This window comes from Chionomys nivalis, chromosome 14, assembly GCF_950005125.1.
Source record: "Chionomys nivalis chromosome 14, mChiNiv1.1, whole genome shotgun sequence".
Taxonomy (NCBI): domain Eukaryota; kingdom Metazoa; phylum Chordata; class Mammalia; order Rodentia; family Cricetidae; genus Chionomys; species Chionomys nivalis.
In genome coordinates this window covers 68903575-68922132 of record NC_080099.1, presented here as the reverse complement: position 1 = coordinate 68922132, position 18558 = coordinate 68903575, and the positions used below count along the sequence as shown (strand labels likewise).

Sequence of the window (18558 nt, the reverse complement as noted above, 5' to 3'; positions counted from 1 at the left end):
AAACCAAGCACATCCATGTGAGTTATACCACACACTTGATGGTTAACTTTCATTGACAAAAGCTTCCAAATCAATCCCTTCATCTTTAATATTTCTGGGTCAGGCATGGGCCCACATCTTCCTGTCCATGTGAGCAATGGGCAGTGTGTTAGTCTGACTGTAACTGGCCCCTATAAGCTCATAGGGAGTGGCACTATTTGGTGTGGCATTGTTGGAGGAAGTGTGTTACTGTGGGGGCGGGCTTTCAGGTCTCTTATGCTCAAGATACTGCCCAGTGTCTGAGTTCACTTCCTGTTGCCTGGGGATCAAAGATGTAGAAATCTCAGCTCCTTCTGCAGCACCATGTCTGCCTGGACACTGCCCCGTACCACCATGATGGTCCTGGACTAATAAACCTCTACAACTGTAAGCCACCCCAATTAAATGTTTTTCTTTATAAGAGCTGCTGTGGTCATGGTGGCTCTTCAGCGATTGAGACCCTCAGACAGGTGGTCTGGCTGGCTTAAACTGTGCCAACGTTACCAAAGCAGAGATATTGTTCCTTAAGCACAATGGAGCGGCCCTGGGCCTCTCACTTTCCAGTGTGTTCACCTCTGCCTCTTTTCCTTCATGGTGTGCATAGAAATCTGCCCAGGGTCAGGACAGGAACCACAGCGTAGAAAACCAGTGCCCAGTTAAATCTGCTGAACACCAGGCGGTTTCTTTAACTGGGGCCTCTACTTTTACAAGACATTAGTTCAGGGCAGAGAAGAGACCCTTTCCCACAAGTCTACCCATCCAGTTCTGTTTCTTAGTTAAATAGGATGCTTATCTGACATGGTTCCACAGTACTTACCCTTTGCCACATTTGGGGTTGGGGTTATCAGAAAGGAACATGGGCAGGAATTTCATGAACTCTTTCCCCTGAGGCTTCTGTTTGCCCTCTGGAGTCAGAGGTCTGCAACGGACACAGGTTGGGTCAATCACTGGCAAAGAGGAGAGCCAATTGTTAGAAAAAAGGGCCTCACGATTTAAACAAAAGCAACAGGAACAACAACCACTTAAGACGAAGTACAGTGTTTTTCCGCATCTTTCCCGCCATAAAAGCTTCAGCTCCATGTAATTTCATAGTTGGATAAACATCAGCCCCAAGTCATTTCATCTCAGGCAAACCACACAGAACCCCCACTGAAGTAGGTGTCCTGTTCTGAGCAGCACCAAAGAGCACAGACTCATGCTTTCATGAAGAAAATAAATGTGGTTTGGACACGCTGAAGGGTCGGACTGGGGAACCAAGTGTCCTTGTTTGGGTACGTGTGTGCATGCACAGCTGAGGACAGGGTAGTGACGGGGGAAGGAGGTGCAGCCCACACTGACAAGCAGGCACCAACTAGGGCAAAATGACATGGGTAAGTGATGCCATTTCTGAAATTTAAAAAAGAAAGGAAGATGTGGAAAAGGAGATGAAGGTACCAGAAGCGTTGCAAAACTGGTGAGAGGCATTGTAGAGTCTACAGCAGGAGGACTGCGGCGCGACCCAGTCAAAGTAATCATCAATCCAGGACGAGGGGGCAAAGCCTATCCGGGTGCTGGAGAGGAGAGAAAATCAATGACTGGCTTGGGAATTCCTGGGAACTCCCGGTCCTTCTCCCCACCTGAGACTGCTGTACTGCTGTGACTGAAGAGAACCCTTCAAGACGATATGTGGCCAATAAGCCGGCTTTGCTTACATGAAACTCGGTCTAACAGACTTTGAGATACAACAACAAAAAGCAACTTTCCCAAGAAAATCTGTTTTTAGTGCAAAATTTCAGACTTGAGTAGATGGTGGCCGAGAGGTCCTCCTTCCACCTGTTTCTGCTCAGAGGACCCAAACTGGGCTGGGCATGGTGCTGCACATCTGGTCTGTAACCCTACCGCCCAGGAGGCTAAGACGGGGCAAGCTCCAACTTCAAGACCAGCGTGGGCTATACAGGAGACCCTATCTCAAACACAGTAAAGAGGAAAGGAAGCATAAAGGAGCAGGCGGTCCCAATACTGACTAGGTGTCCAGCTCTGCTGCGTTAAATATCTGCTGTACCAGGGAGTCACTGTCACAGCCCATGCCGCCGCACACCATGCTCTGCCCCTTGCGGGTGGTGTAGTCATGGCCTTCCTCCAGGACAAAGTACACAGGTGGGCCCGAGTGCAGGTACTGACCGAGGGATTTGAAATAATCAATCACATAGGAATCCTGAAAGGAAGACCAAAGAAGAGAAAAGTATGGCTTGATGGGAACTGAAGGACATGGTGACGGCTAACAAACAAAGAGGATGTCGGGCGCCCAGTCGTCAACCTAGACTCAGGGTTCTCATCCCCAGTCCCAGTGTGCACCTGCTGCTAAGCCCCAACCAGAGGGGATTTCATTAGGTGACCTCGGGAGACTGGCTGCTTCACCGCTAAGGCTATGTACCATGAAGAGCAGTGTGAGTTCACAGCGCCAGCGGCCACTACAGCACAGCCCTGCAGTTCACTGTCACCCCTCGCTGGATTTGCATTCAGAAGCAAGCATTAACACCTACACACATGCCCTGAAAACTCCATCAGCAGGTAAAAGTTAACAAAGAGAAGCACCTTACATTTGGCATTGAAAGAGACTGATCCAATCCAATTTCCACTTTGTTCATGACTGCAATACTGAATGACAGAACACCCACAAATACGGCTATCTGGAAAGAAAAGTAAATGGCAAGACACCAGTTACTAATATAATAATAAATTGAAGAATAGAAATAAGATCTTACAGACCAAAGAAAGACATGGTTTTATTTTACTCCTGGTCCCATGCCCTGTGTAAGGTTAGGCAAGTACTCTACCACTGGGCTACATTCCCAGTCCAAAGCCAGACTTTGCTAGCATTTAAGACAGAAAACCCAAGGATACCCTGGAGGTGGTGGAACAAATCTTTAAACCCAGCACTCGGGAGGCAAAGACAGGCAGATCTTTGTGAGTTCGAGGCCAGCCAGGTCTATGGAGTGAGTTCCAGGATGGCCAGGGCAGTTATGCAGAGAAACCCTATCTCGAAAAACCAAAAGAACCAAAAAGCCCTAGAAAGGGCCTGCTGCTGTACTTTTTGTCTTTGTACTTTGCAGTGTTTAACAGTGGGTGGGACTGCCCTCCCAAGCCTCTCAGAAGGCATGTGACACACCTGTGTAGGAAGAGAAGACAGAAACCACAAAAAGTCCGTACCACAACTGGTCGCAGCCAGTCCTTCAGCAGGAAGGGGGCAAAGGAGTTTTTGAAGAAGCGAAACAAGTAGCTTTCAGAGGCCTGGGCGCCTCGGCCATCGTCAGCACCTCGGACACAGCACAGGATGTCCAGCCGATTGTTCTGAGGGGACAGAGGGGACGAGGCCATGTGAAGACTGACCTCACTTAAGACTCGAGAGTCCCACATATCCTGGATCTTACCTCTTGCCTCTTAATATCTAACCCCAGGAGGCTCACAAAGCAGGTAATCTGAAGGAGGAAGTCAATGAAGACCGCGAGGCCCGCAAACAGAGAGAAGGTGTGGACAGCCGGCACGGAGGACAGGGCCCCTGCAGGGAGAGGAAAGCGCTGTGACACCACTTAAAGGTCTGAGGGTCCCAGGCTATGCCGCCCTGCACATACACCATTTCCTCCTGACCCACTCTATACTGATCATTTTAGGATCAAAACTATTTTTAATAGATTGTCAGCATTTAGTGGAATTAAGTTTAAACAAAAATCTAGATTCACCATATTATTTTGGGGCTAAAAAAAAAAATCAAACATTATGATGCTGGGCTGGCCACATGATCGTAGAAACAGACATCGGCCTCTTTAGATGGCATAAATGCAGTCCTGAGGATGCCACAGCCAGTGGTGGAGTTTGCTAAAGTCACACTGGCGCCGAGGTACCATCTCAGCTGTTGTCACTGACACATGCACTGGTTTTCTTAGGAAAGCAGAATGCTGTGTCCCCGCTGCACCTCTGCCTGTCAAAGGCACAATAAAGACCGCAAGTTTCAAAAGCATTTGCTCTGTAGAAACGAAGAGTGACAAGGTGGCAGCATGCCTCCACTGAAAGCTTGCCACCTAAACCCAGCCTACAATGGCATGTGGAAGAGCGGGCAGTCATGTGGGCACTGAGCTGGTGACCTCAGACAGTGGGAAGACTGTCTTCTCAGCACAGACTTCCAGCCTCGTTCAGCCTCTGTAAGGACCAAGTCACTTTCTCTTTCCCACTCTGGGCGTGCAGGGCAGGCAGCAGCTGCTCAGTGCTGCTCTGCACCAAACAAGGCTTGAGGATTTTACTCTAGCTCATTCTGGTTCCTCGGACAAGAAGCTCTGCTCATTAACAACTCTGTTGCCCAGGGAGTTTGTGTTCAGTGAAGAGCCGGTCTGAAGACAATGGCAGAGCTTCCTGCTGCCAATGTACATGGCACTGCCGAGGGTAGTGGCCATGTAGGGGTGTCATTTCAAATACTAGCACTTGCTACAGCACAAGAGCGCGAGGTGGCAGGAGAGCTCAAGTCTCTGTCACCTTGGAGCCCAGCATTGACAATGTTCTGGGATGCACAGGACAGAGGACACAGCCAATAGCCAGGACATTGCGGTCCAGCAAGTGATACTCGACTATGAAACAGCTCACAAAAGGGAGCAACAAAGGGGGCATCATCAGACACCCACAAGCCACAGGCCTGGGACAATCTGCAATGAAATTACCAAAGAAAAATGCTGAGGTCTCAGAAAAGGATGAAAGGAACACAGTAGGGGCTACTTCCCCGAGGATTCTGCCCAGTTGCTGATCCAGTGTCTCTTCCTGAAGACGTTCATCTCTCTTAAAGAAAAAAAAATGCACTATTAAAATTTTTCTCTAACAGGAATGCCAGCTCATTCCTGTCTTGCATTAACTTGAGGGTAAAGGAAGCGATGGCTGGATTAGGAGCTGCAGCAACTAAGTCTGTGAATGGTGAGCCACCCAATTATCTGGCTAATGACACTTGTGTGTCACTGAGTCTCCACTCAGACAAGCAAGGGCCCCAGGCAACTGAGACCACAGTCTACAACGGCTGACTGTGTGGACACATCTGTCATGTGTCTATAGCATGCTGGAACCAATTTAATAAATTTTTTTTTTTTTTTTTTTTTTTTTTGATTTTTCGAGATAGGGTTTCTCTGTAGCTTTGGAGCCTGTCCTGGAACTAGCTCTTGTAGACCAGGCTGGCCTCGAACTCCCAGAGATCCGTCTGCCTCTGCCTCCCGAGTGCTGGGATTAAAGGCGTGCGCCACCACCGCCCGGCCAATTTAATAAAATTTGTACTTGAAATGATTTCCTTATTGTGTTGGTTCTTATTGCACACATATGAAAATGGTGTTTAATACCAAATTCTTATTTTGTATCTATTCCACACGATAAAGTCAGGGCTGAACTTCTTGGTCCCACAATGTGTAGAACAAATCAGAGGCACCAGGAGCTGCTGAGGAAAAGGACGTGAAGCTGTCTGCATTCTCAAAGGCAGTGTGGTAACTGCTGGGCATGCGTTCACAAGCCCGAGGGCTGGAAGTCTGAGCTCCCCGAGGGGATGAAGATTTACCTGGTAGGTCTGCACGAGAATGAAGATGTTGTCCACCCCGACAGCCAGCACCAAGAATGGGATGACTTCGATGACAATGAGGGTCAGTGGCATCCCCATGTAACTGAAGATGCCCAGGGAACAGGCCACTGAGCTCAGCACGATCAGGATCCCCGCGACGCCCAGTGAGATCTTAGAATCCACCTGATATCAGGCAGAGGCACAGATCATGAGAGCTTTGTCCTGCCTGTTATAGGGTCTATTCAAGATAAGTTAAATGTACAGTCCACAGTGCGAGGATACAGAAAAACCTCTAGGTTTCTCCCTAGCAACAAAGTGTATACACTCACAGGTGATAGCATGGACAAGATCGTCCTCCAGCACCTGCCCTGTGTCCCCGCACTCACCAGAAGCCGGCCGCAGCTCTGGATGTGTCCCAAGGCAAGAGAAATGTACAGAAACATGATGGCGTAGCTGACGGCAATAGTGAACACATCACTCTTACTTTCCCGATTGAGTTCATCTTCAATGCTTCGCTCAGCGATGAAAGAAATGGTCAGATTGGGATTCTTGTAGTTTTTCACAAAGTTAATAAACCTAAAGAGTAGACAAGTTTTTATATTTTTAGTTTAACGTTATATGATAGTTGAGTAAGAGCAGTCTCCTCAACACAAACGCCATCCCGCTTCACCTCTGCCCGGGAGCCTGGCGAGATGCCCTCAGACCACAGGCAAATCCCAGCTGCTGACCGTTCTGCCTTTTGTGGTGGTGCAGGGTGCCAGACACAGGATCCTGGCACTCTCGGGTCACGGTTCTACCTTTAAGTGTAACCCCAGTCCTGAAATGACCTGTTTAGAACATGTTTTAAATTGGCTTTTTTCCCCTTCATCTTCAGAGATACATCTCATTATGTGTCCAGGCTGGTCTAGTATTTCTGAGTTAAGTGATCCCTCTACCTTAGCCAGAGCACTGGGATCACTGGCACACACCACCACGGGAGGCTTAAATGGAGCGTGTGTTAGTTGATATATGTATTCATAGGACAAAGTTGTTTCTTTTGAGACAAGCTTTCTCTGTAGCTTTGGAGCCTGTCCTGGAACTAGCTCTTGTAGACCAGGTTGGCCTCGAACTCACAGAGATCCACCTGCCTCTGCCTCCCGAGTGCTGGGATTAAAGGCGTGCGCCACCACCACCCGGCCATAGGACGAAGTTTTAAAAGCAGATATGTAAGTTCAATACAAGCTGTCAGACTCCATCTATTTCTCTATAGGAAGTCAAAAGCTTCCTGTAAAATTCACCTGCGACTGCAAGGCCCCGAGCAGCCATAACAGACTGAGAGGAACAAAGCAGGACTCGTATTTTCTAATTCCAAACGTACCACAGCGATCAAGAAAGTGTGGCACCGGCACAAGAACAGACAGACAGACAAACGCATACACGTAAGGGCTGCACTGTGCCCGACAAGGATGCCATGGCCACTCGACAGTGGAGAGAATGAAGCTGGACCCCGACCTTGTGCCATACACAACGCTGACAGGCTGTGAGTGGGAGACAGGCTACTGAGGGCTAGCCTGAGCTCCACAGTAAGACCTGGTCTCAGAGCCAAGGGCTGGTTATGTCGCTCGACGGCACAGGGGCCTGGGTCTGAAAGATTTAAACGGATCAAGCAGAGGAAAGGCTCAGAAGGAAACACAGGACTAAATCTGTCATGGCGTCAGGTCATGGCTGCGGGGACACCGAAAGCAAGGCGATGAAAGGAACGGTCTGAACTCCACAATGAAGGACGTTTGTGCTTCAAAAGTTCCAAAGGGGAGAGCCACAAAAATGGAGAAAATATCTTGAAATCACATGTCTGATAAGGGACTGACTTCTACCTAAAATACATAACAGGTTTTTATAACTCTAAATAATAGAAGCACAGAAAATTCAATTAAAATGGGCAAAGGGTATGGAAAATAACTTCATGAAAAAATGCTTGCGACTTTTTTAATCAAGAAAATGCAAATCAGAGGGCTGGCTCCAATGGTGGGACACCCACTGAGCATGCACAAAACCCTAGGTCCTGCCTCTGGCACTACACAAAACAGGGCACGGTGGTGCAAGCCTGTGATCCTAGTACTTGGATGTGGAAGTAAGAGGATCAGAAGTTCAAGACCATCCTCCACTACACAGAAGGTTCAAGGCCAGCCTCAGTCACACGGCACTGTCTAGAACACAATAAAGAAATCAGTGCACTCATAATAGCCGGCATGGAAAGGTCAGATAAAGCAGCAAGCACAGATGAAGTCACACATAGGGGAAACTGCCAATCAGACCTTCAAATAGTCAAAGCAGAGTTACTATACCCCAGTGATTCAATTCCTACGGATATAATGTCAATTCCAAAGGAATTAGGCATGTCTGATCAAAGTGTGTATAAAAATATGCAGAGCCATTCTTTAGAAAAGCCAAAAGACAGATGCAACCCAAATGCGTGTTAATGATAAATATATAAATAAAATGTGGTATGGTTATACGGTGGAGTATTTGGTTGAAACAAGAAACAAAGCATTAATACATTTTACTACATAGACAACATTGAACACATTATGGCAAGCAGAGGAAGTAAGACATGAAAGTCCACATATATAACCATATTCATAGAACATTCAGAGCAGAAAAGTCTATGAGGACAAAAGGCAGATGTGTGGGCAAGAGGCTTAGAAGATGGGAGAGCAGGGCAGCTAAGGGGAACAGTGTTCATCCTAACAGAGCATCCTACTGGCTGAAACCCACGAGGAACAGATAAAAAGAGTGGATTGCACAAAAGTCTATGAATTCGTTTGTATTCTTGCATACAGAGAGCTGTTTAAATCATCTGCTTCTAGGAAGATCTCTTCAAAGACTTCTTAGCACAGCTACTGCCAAGTAAAAACAGTCCCGTAACTCAGATCTGCTGCAATTCAGAGCGTGAGGTCCAAGTGACTGCACAGCCCGTGTCCAGCCCCAGGAATGACTCACTCTTTCTCCCAGGCCTGGGCCCTCTGGAGCTTCTCTGTGTCATTATAGTAATTGTTGACAGGGAAGGTGATCACAAGAGCGGTGGCATTATTGTAGTTCTGATCTAGAAAGCAAAAATAGGACATAAAAGAGCTGAGTACTAACATGCAAAGCCGAGAAACACGAGTTGCCACGGTCCCCTGCTGATGCTGTGCCCACTAGCGCTCCCTCTGAAACACGAGTTGCCACGGTCCCCTGCTGATGCTGTGCCCACTAGCGCTCCCTCTGAAACACGAGTTGCCACGGTCCCCTGCTGATGCTGTCCACACCAGAGCTCCCCTGACCAGTGGACACAGAATGGGTCTATGTATGTAGTCAACAAATACAAAGCATTCTGACAGTTGTTATTCAGGGAGAATGATCTTTCATTAAAAAAATTAACCATCAATTCTTGTTTATTTTCCTCTTTTATAATTTTTTGGCTTCTTAATTATACATAATGAGTTTACTTCGGTATTTGCACACATGTATATAATGTATTTTGATCATGTTTGCCCAGTGGCCTCGTCTGCACTCCCCACTCCTGCTGACGCCATGCCCTGCTCTTCCACTTCCTCTTGTATTTTCAGGTCCTCTTTGAGATGAGGTCTCCGTATGTAGCCCAGACTCACCTGGAACTCGCTCTGTAGACCAGGCTGCCTTGAAGCCATAGAGATCCACTCACCTGCCTAAGCCTCCTGAGTGCTAGGATCACACCTGGCCAATGATGGCTCTTATTGTCACAGGTGTGCACTGTGAAATCGAGCCAAGCGGCAGGACGGTCGCTGAAGTCTCTAACTTTTCACTCTATTCCTCATCCTCCCGGAGCCTGGGAGCGGCCAGCTATGGGCAGTTTCAGGGGCACACAAGCAAACACACGTGTGTATTCTCCCCTTCCTTCTTTGCCCTCCAATAGTATAAAGCTGTGTGTCTTGGAACCCTCTGTGGCACACATCTCAGAACTTTGAAGGCTGAGGAAGGAAAGTCTGTGGCACTCAGGGCCACCTGGCCAACTTCTAGGCCAGCCTGAGCTACACAGTAAGGTCTCCAAACACAAAACAAAACTCGTAAAACAAAAAATGTGTCTTAAGAGATTGCTCCATTTCAGCATCTAAAGACACAAAGGACTTCCTTATTTTCTGCAGTGTAACATATCCAGCACAGTCTAACCAGGTCCCCACTGATGGATATCTTTGCAGTTTTTAAAATTACAAATAAAATGACTACAAAAGCTATCTACAAATATTTGAATACACAAAGTTCTTATTTGTAGAATCAACCTTTCCTGACATCTTGATTAGTTCTTTCAAACTTCCCTATAAAGTTTTGATTGTGTATCTAACAAAATACTGAGTCTACCTGTACATACACCAGGGACAAAGGACAGAAGAAGTCGTCCCTGCCTGGGGTTTACAGTCTAATAACTAACCAACAGAGTCTTCTCAGTTCTGTGGCTTTCGCCAGTTTGTCAGGTACAAACACTGAAGTGATTTTACTTCACAAATAGAGGTGAGCATGAGTATTTCCTCCACACAATTAAATTCATTTGAGGGGCTGCAGAGATGGCTTGGCCGCTGAGACCTGAGTTTGAGTCCTAACACTCCCGCTATCCCAGCATCGTGTGGGGCAGAGAAAGGAGGAGCTCTGGGGCTCGCTGGCCACCAGCCAACTTCCAGGTGCCTCTGTGCACACAAGCACGCACCCTGTCCCACCCCTTCATGTGAACCGCACACACGTGCACAAGCACACGTGTGGAGCACCTATTCTGCTTCTTGTAACTTTCCAATACTTTAAACTCGACCCCGCCAGCACACAGCTCTGTGATTAACAGCAGAATGTCACCTGCTGAGTGTAGTAGGTGTGTGTATGCAGTTTCCTGCATTTTACTTTTTAAAGGAAAGCAAACCAAAATTTATTAAGAAATAGCTCCCTGTAGCCAGGAAGGTGCTGAAAAATGAATTTTCCTCTTGTCTTAAAACAACAAACTGTATGCTCTCTTTCACACATGACTTTTAAATTACCCCCCCCCCCTTGCCCCAAGACAGGGTTTCTACGTGAAACAGTCCTGCCTTCACGGAACGGAACTCACTCTGTAGAGCAGGCTGGCCTTGAACCCACAGAGATCTGCCTGCCTCTGCCTCCTGAGTGCTGGGTCAAAGGCGTGTGTCATCACCACCAGGCTGACTTTAAAATTCTTACAGTCAAATTCAGTCTTTCCTTCTGAAGCTTTTTTTTTCTTTTTTAAAATCCCTCCTAGGCTTTCTTCCAGTTCTTTAACAGTTTCACTTTTCACACACCCATCTTTAATCCCCTGGAATTTATTCAGATGGAAGGAATAAGAAACCAGATGGTGCACACCTTTAATCCCAGCACTTGGGAGGCAGAGGCAGGTGGATCTTTGGGAGTTCGAGACCAGCCTGGTCTACAGAGTGAGTTCCAGGACAGTCAGGCTACAAAGAGAAACTCTGTCTCAAAAAAAAAAAAAGGGTGGGGGGGAGGGAGGGAAAGAGAGAAGGGAAAAGAGAGAGAGAAGAAAGAGACCAGATCCTCCTCCCAAGGCCCAGTTATGATATCATCCTTTTTCCCCACCATATAAGGTTTTGTTTTTTTTTTGATGGCATGAGGCAGAACACATCTCAAATACAGATCACAACTTCTCTCTTCCCTTCCGAGGGGGCAGCAGTCAGGCTGCAGATGTTGGAGATGTCACCTGTCCCAGAAGTGCCCTCAGAAGCAGCTGTGGCAAACAACTGCTCCGTCGCTGTTCTGACTGGTTTAGAAAAACGATCCTCCCTTTTTGTTTTCTTGTTATATTGGACAAGATCTCACTATGCAGCCTAGGCTAGGCCCCAGCTATGATCCCCTGCTGCCACTTCCTGAATGCTGAGGGTTTTAGGTGGGTGCCATCAAATCTGGCTTCAAACCCAAAGCTAAAGGAGATAGTTTTTGGATTCCAAGGATGAGAAATTAAGACTGCCGATTTCTGAACTGTAAACATTTCCGCAGCTTCTTACCATCATAGCCGCCCAGCACAAGCCAGGGGAAGACGGGTGCTCCAGACGTACTCAGGCAAGGATCATGGAGCATACTTGTGTCATTCAGAGAGGCGGGAGCCCTGCCAAAAGTTCAGAAAAGCTCACAATTAGAGCCCCAGATACATCAGCCTAAACACTCCCATCGCAGTGCCTATGCTCCAGGAACTCAGGTTCCTTAGCCGAGTAAGACACCTGGCACCAGCAGCTATAACCCCAGAGACCAGTGACACATGGTGCTGTATGGGACAGAGGGACAAAGGGTACGGGAGCCCATGAGACTCGGCTCTCTGAGCATGAAGTAGGTGAAAGAGATGGCTGTAAACAAAGCTTCTTAAATTGTTCTTTGTGAGCCCATGTGGGGTCACACAAATAAATGTGGGGGTACAAAAGAGCCCAACTGTCAACAATGAAAGTTTCTGAATGTTCAACAATCAAGTTATTAAAAAACTTATTTAAAAATTTATTAAAAGATCCAAGGTATTTCTGGCAGTGTCCTCTCATGCTGCATTGTGTGGCTTCAATGCAGCCCTGGTTCTGAACACGTGCAGTGTGTTACATGCATCATACCACATGCCAACAAATGCAGCCTGATTCAAGAGTGCTGTATGTTACAGACGGCAATGTGTTACTACTGTGCACACACCGTTTTCTGTTGTTCTCTGGAAAACAAAGCCTTCCAATATTTCCCCTGATCATTCCCCAGCATGTATCCAATTATAATAGTATATATTTCAAGTATATTTTGTTAGAGTGGTTTCATTTTCAAAACTAATGACTAAATTTCGAAAACCTGTTAAAAGACTTGCGGCTTGGGATTAAGTCAGTATTTCCAACAATTTCTAAAATTGCCCGAACATACTCTGCCCTTTCATACTATGTATTTATGAGAAGAAATGCTCTAACATTGATCACTGTAAAATCAAAATACCGATCAACTCTGAAAGGCTTTGAAGTTGGTCTAGCCAATATCCACCCAAGATTGCATTCTTTATGTCCAAGTATATAAGCACACCCACCTCATTAGTATGTAAATTTGCTTTCATCTTTAATGTAAATTTACCAAAGAAATGCTTCAGAACAAATCTCAAGGTTTATCACCAGTAAATGTTTGACCTGTACGGAACACTATACCCAAGAATCCATAAAATTTCTCGGGTGAGAAGGGGTCGTGAGAGGGATGAACTATGAAGGGAGCACACAGCAGGTGGCGGGGAGGTGGTGACTCAGCAGCAGTGGAAGCCTTGCCTAGGAGCACAGGGCATGCAAAGCCCCAGGGCTCCCAGGAGAGGAGTTAGGGCTGTGAGGCAAATGGCGCCTTGCTGAGTGGTTTAGATTCTCATCCCAGAGCCTCCAGGGGTCAGAGTTCTAGGAGAAGTACAGCACAAACTAAATACAAAGTGGAAGAGAGTGGCCGGATAGAGGAAGCAGGCCGGCCAATCAGGAGGCTGTGCACACCTCCCAAGACAGTCAGCAGCCCAAACTCAGCTGGGCACTTGGGAGGTCCTTAAATAACAGAGCTGCCAAGATGAGCCCTGGAGGCTGGTGACATTATAGGGAGCAGTCCTTTGCCAAGCCTGACCACGAAGGGAAAGAAGAGGCCATGCAGAGGTTAAAATGCACAACAGAATCATCACTTAAGGGAGGTACAAGCTGGGGACAGGCCTGAGACCATAAAGTGTGACCTCAGACCATGCCTGTATGCAGCTCACAGGAGCACCGTGACAGGCAGGCTCTGAGCCTAAGCCTCAGCTCTGAGGAGACACCTCACACAGGAAAATAGTTTTTCCTCCAGATATAGAAATGACATAATATTTAATGCTTTTCAGCCCCCCACAGCTCCCTCCCACCATCCCAGTTTAGAGCTATGAACACATGGGCATTCATGTCTCATGCAAACAACCTGGTTTTAGTGGCAGTGTCACTGAAGAGTGAACACAGCCAGCAGCCAAACCGTCACACACCAGTCACAGACACCATTTCAGGTTATGAGAGTTCTCAGTCAGAGAGCTTTACTGTGGACAAAGTTGAGCAATATAGTATTCAGAGACCAAGTCATTTCTGTTTCCATGGTGAACAATAAGGCAGGTCAAAACCACTCAGGGATGGTAGGCCCGCTAGGAGTCATGCCACTCTTCCTGCCGAGTCAGCTCCCTCACAGGTCACTCAAGCTGAATGACTAATCCCTGACTGCTGTAGGACAATGCTCTTGTACCCTGTAAAGATTTGCCACTTGTATTGATTTAATAGAACACCGATTGGCCAGTAGCCAGGCAGGAAGTATCAGCAGGGTGGCCAGACTAAGAAAATTCTGTGAAGAGGAAAGGCTCAGTCTGCAGTCGCTACAGACACAGGGGAAGCAAGATGAAAATGCTGCACTGAGAAAAGGTACCAAGCCATGTGATGAATACAGATTATTATGGGTTCATTCAAGTTGTAAGAGCTAGTTAATAATAAGCCTGAGCTAATAGGTCAACCAGTTTATAATATAAGCCTCTGTGTGTTTTTGGGGACTGAATGGCTGTGGGACCGGGCAGGACAGAAACCATCTACACCTGACACACAGCCTCCAAAAGGAAACCTCCAAAGGGAACCGCATGCCAATCCTCCTTCGCTCTTTGAAGGAAGGCTTCATGCATTAAAACTAATTAAGTGCAATGACAGAAGGTTCTATTTGAAGAACAAGAAAAGCACAGTGGGCTCCTAACTCTCAGGGGGAAGGATGAACCTGTGCGCTGCTGCTGTGCCCAGTTGGGCTGAGAGGTACCTGCTCTTCCCAGGTACGCTGTCCACTTCAGGGCCTCCATGCTCGCTGCTCATGCGGATTGAGCACTTTCCTTTCATATCTATCTGCAGATCCCTTTTCTTCCCCTTTGTGCAGTTCTACATGCGAAAGCAGCACGGATTCCAACCCCTTCCTGCTCAGCCTTAGTGCTCTCCTCAGGCCTCATCCCTACCCGACACGACACACACAGTCCCACACCAGATAGCTGCTTCTCTCAACGGCATGACTGGGTCCCCTCGGATAGTACTGCTCAGCGGCATCACAGTGGTCTCAGTCTGTGTAAGTATTAATGTCTGTACTAAATTAAGAGTGATGTTTTCACAATGTGCCCCCACTGTGAAGCAAAACACAACAAGTCTCCCTCCGTTAGAACGTGAGCTCCTCAAGGCACAGCTTGCTCTGTCCACTGGGTCTCGAGTCCTATGAACGGAGTGAGTCACAGAAGCTCTCAAAGAGTGACAGGGTGCATGAACGGCTGCCGCCACTCACCGTGTACAGTACAGGAAGTGTGTGTGGTAGTCAGCATAGACAAAGAAGTCATCGCCTACTTGGTGGTCCAGCACCGAATGGCTGTTCTGGAAGTAATTTAACACACTCATAATGGTGCAGTTCTTGTTGTATGGCGAGAGGGGGGCCACACAGATGTCTTGAAGTGTCACGGTCTTATTGTCATAAGATGCAGTAATGCTCTCAATGGCAATCTGTAGGTCAAGCACCTGAAATCCAGAAACACGTCAGGCTTCCTAAATCGTCATAGTCACAAACCATACTGCCTTGAGAACTCAGACGAGAAGGATGCTCTGAGCAAATCCTCCCAAGGATGGGGGAAGGTTGTACCACAGCAAGCGAGAGCCGATGGCTCCTCTAAACAGGAATTAGGATGGAGAGCGCCTGCTAGCCATGTCTGGGAAGAAGACATGACCATAACAAACCCCAACACAGGACATGAAATCATCCTTCACTCTTCTTCCGGCATCCACCAAGGCACCAGTCCTGAAGCAAATTCTTGGTCTTCTGACATTTGTCCCTTGCCAAAATATACCACTTCCTGCCTTGCTCTGCCTTGTGGACATTTATGTATATGTGCACGTTTTCTAATAGAAGATATTATGTGAGAAGACAACACTTCAATTAAGGAATTGCCTAGACCAGATTGGCCTATGGGCATATCAGCAGGAGACTGCCTTTAACTGTTAAGTGATGTAGGATAGCCTAGCCCACTATGGGCAGCACCATTCCCCAGGCAGGTGGTCCTGAACTTTAACTGTTAAGTGATGTAGGATGGCCTAGCCCACTATGGGCAGCACCATTCCCCAGGCAGGTGGTCCTGACGTTTGTAAGAAATCTAGGCGAGCATGAGCCTGCCTGACAAACAGCAAGCAGCATCCTCCACGGTTCCCACGGCATTTCTTTGGCTGTGAAGTGAGTTGCCTCACTGGAACAGCTGTGTGGGACAGCAAGCAGGCTGCCTTCAAATTCCTGCCTTGCATTCCTGCTTGACTTCCTTTAGGGATGAACTGTGTGATCTGTAAGCCACGTAACCCCTTTCTTCCCTGTGCACCTTTGGCTCAGGGTATCAATCACAGCAACAGGACAGGCACTGCAGCTTCCCTGCATCAACGGTGACTGCAAATGGCAGGTTACCTGGTGCAAAATCTCTTTGTCCAACGGAGGCCCAAAGGGCACATCGGATCCTGAAGGGTACGGCTCATAGATATGGACGCTGGTGCTGGGGGCCTGGATAATAAGCTGCTCCATGCGAAAGAAAGGCCCAAAGTGCTTATCAAAGTACTCCTTCTCCATGCGGGCCCGACTGTGAGGGGCTGACCAGAGCTCCACAGGATTGGTGGTGACCCGGACAAACACCAGCCCAGAAGAGCATGCAGCGATGAAGACCAATGAGAAGAAAATGACGCAGGTGGGATTTCGGACACAGAAAGCTCCCCACTTTGTGAACATGCGCCTCAGACAGCCATCGAATGCTGCGCCAAGTGGGTCACAGCATGAGGCCTCCCCTGGAAGAGTGAGACAAAAGGAGGAAGGAGGTCACTAGTGAAGCTATCCCAAAGGGAAATGGTCCCACAGCTGCCCCGTGCTCAGTCCCCAGAGCCTCTGCCTGCCTCTCTCTCAGTGAAGGCGCTCTTCTTGGGTGCTCAGGACGGACCCTCCACTGACTTTGCTGCACTCAACTCTGCCCTCAGGGCTTCTGTGGCTCTTTCCTTAGTCCACAATTACATCATTGCTAGTCTTACCTGGTTCTGAGGTGCCACACTGAGGCTGCCGTGTCCTCAGCAATAGCACACTGCTTCACATAAGAGCGAGGCTCTCGGGCCACTAGGATCCCATTCCTTGACCTATACACAGACTTACCGGAGTCACTGGTGTTCACAGAGAAGGCTATATTGCTGTCGATGGGAGTGTACTCAGACACAAAATACCGCCTTCTGGAAGAGAAGCATGGAGGTGGTATTAGTACACTTGCTCCCAGGTCCCTTGCTCCGTGTCAGCATTCCCAGTCTAGGCTTGGTGTGGGAGGTCCTTCTGCCTGTGTTGCTTTTATTGGTTACTGAATAAAGAAGCTGCTTTCAGCCAATGGCTTAACAGAATATAGCCAGGTTGGAAGAGATATACAGAGAGGGAGTAGGCGGAGTCAGGGAGTCACCAAGGAGCTGCCAGAGGAGAAAGACACAAGCTGTCAGTCGGAACCTTGCTGGTAGGCCATGAGCCTCATGGTAAAATATAATAGAAATGGGTAAATTTAAGAGATAAGAGTGAGCTAGAAATATGCATGAGCTAACAGGCCAAGCAGTGATTTAATTAATACAGTTGCTGTGTGGTTATTTAGAGTCTGGGCAGCAGGGAAAGAACAAGTGGGCTCCTACAGCATGGGTTCACCAGCCTCAGATAAGACTGAGGAAGGTAATAAAATGACAAAGGCACTTTCAGACCGGAACCCACAGGTGTCGCTTTTAGGTCGTCTAGACATATTTCCAGGAGCAATGAGCACCCCTAGCGTCCAGACTACGGCTCCTCAACACCATTCCCTAACAAAAGGGACCAGAAACTCCTTGGTGAGGAGGATGATTCCAGGCCTAGGGCAGGGAAAGTATCCAGTGAGCCTGGGGGTGGAGCACGGCAAAGGAACACAGGAGCTAACGAGAGGGAACTCCAATGCCTGGATATTAGATACAGTCTACAGAACGAATAAATCTAAAAAGTGCACCACTGAGTGAGTGAGCGAAGAAAGGGTTCAATTAGTAAATGATGAGGGAGAGAGAGTAACCTATAATCACCATGGGGCAACGGCATTGGTTCAAAGGACCCACCAGTGGACTGTGAGGGCTGGTTAGAGGAGAAACAGTGTTAACAATCTTTGAGTAGCTCCTCCTTCTAAGAAAGGCACAGTAGAAAGCGGTAACTACGTACTCCAGGCAAACCTCCGTGGCAATGAAACCCATGAACACCAGACTCCCTGCTGAGGTGCCCAGAAACATGACCACATCTGCAATGCTCTTATCCACACACAACCTCAATGCAACGCCAAGCAAGCACCGCATGCTGGCAACGGAAAGACAAGACCAATACCTATCAAGAGTGTCTTGGAATGGAGAAAATTAATAAAATTTAAAAAATGAATGTACTGAGGGGCCCTTGAAGCAAACAGTAGGCATGACCTTAGCAATACTGGTGAAAAAGTCTGTGGTTTAGTTGAGAACATTATGATAATGGCAATTTTGGATTCTGAACATTGCCTATGAATTCTGTAAGCTGTAATGTTACAGGAAGCTCAGAATATACACACAAAAGCTTTGCTACTACTTCAGCATTTAGATGAGTTTAAAATTATTTTATTTTACAATAAAACTACTAAAAAATGTATTGTCTTGGAGCTGGGCAGTGGTGGCGCACACCTTTAATCCCAGGACTTGGGAGGCAGAGGCAGGCGGATTTCTGTGGGTTCGAGGCCAGCCTGGCCTACAAGAGCTAGTTCCAGGACAGGCTCCAAAGCTACAGAGAAACCCTGTCTCAAAAACAAACAAAACAAAAACCTAACCAAACAAAACAACAACAACAACAAAAAACCCAACCAACAAAACAAAAAAGTGTTGTCTCAGGTTAAGTGGATGGTTTAGTCTGCAAAGTGCCTGCCATGGCAGCACACACTG

At 47.5% G+C, this 18558-nt stretch overlaps 1 protein-coding gene across 1 annotated transcript in view; it reads right to left on the bottom strand.

The window, feature by feature from the left end:
- Nucleotides 1-18558, bottom strand: part of Npc1 (NPC intracellular cholesterol transporter 1) — a 48145-nt gene that overhangs the window by 6924 nt on the left and 22663 nt on the right. The window contains exons 7-20 of the mRNA XM_057788530.1: nucleotides 16763-16836; nucleotides 16037-16407; nucleotides 14882-15108; nucleotides 11590-11690; nucleotides 8558-8660; nucleotides 5965-6154; nucleotides 5579-5761; nucleotides 4707-4821; nucleotides 3429-3556; nucleotides 3208-3348; nucleotides 2598-2687; nucleotides 2022-2212; nucleotides 1453-1568; nucleotides 836-965 (exon numbers count right to left, since the gene is read on the bottom strand). Coding sequence (XP_057644513.1) covers nucleotides 836-965; nucleotides 1453-1568; nucleotides 2022-2212; nucleotides 2598-2687; nucleotides 3208-3348; nucleotides 3429-3556; nucleotides 4707-4821; nucleotides 5579-5761; nucleotides 5965-6154; nucleotides 8558-8660; nucleotides 11590-11690; nucleotides 14882-15108; nucleotides 16037-16407; nucleotides 16763-16836 — 2160 coding nt within the window. The remainder of the gene's footprint in view (nucleotides 1-835; nucleotides 966-1452; nucleotides 1569-2021; nucleotides 2213-2597; nucleotides 2688-3207; nucleotides 3349-3428; nucleotides 3557-4706; nucleotides 4822-5578; nucleotides 5762-5964; nucleotides 6155-8557; nucleotides 8661-11589; nucleotides 11691-14881; nucleotides 15109-16036; nucleotides 16408-16762; nucleotides 16837-18558) is intronic.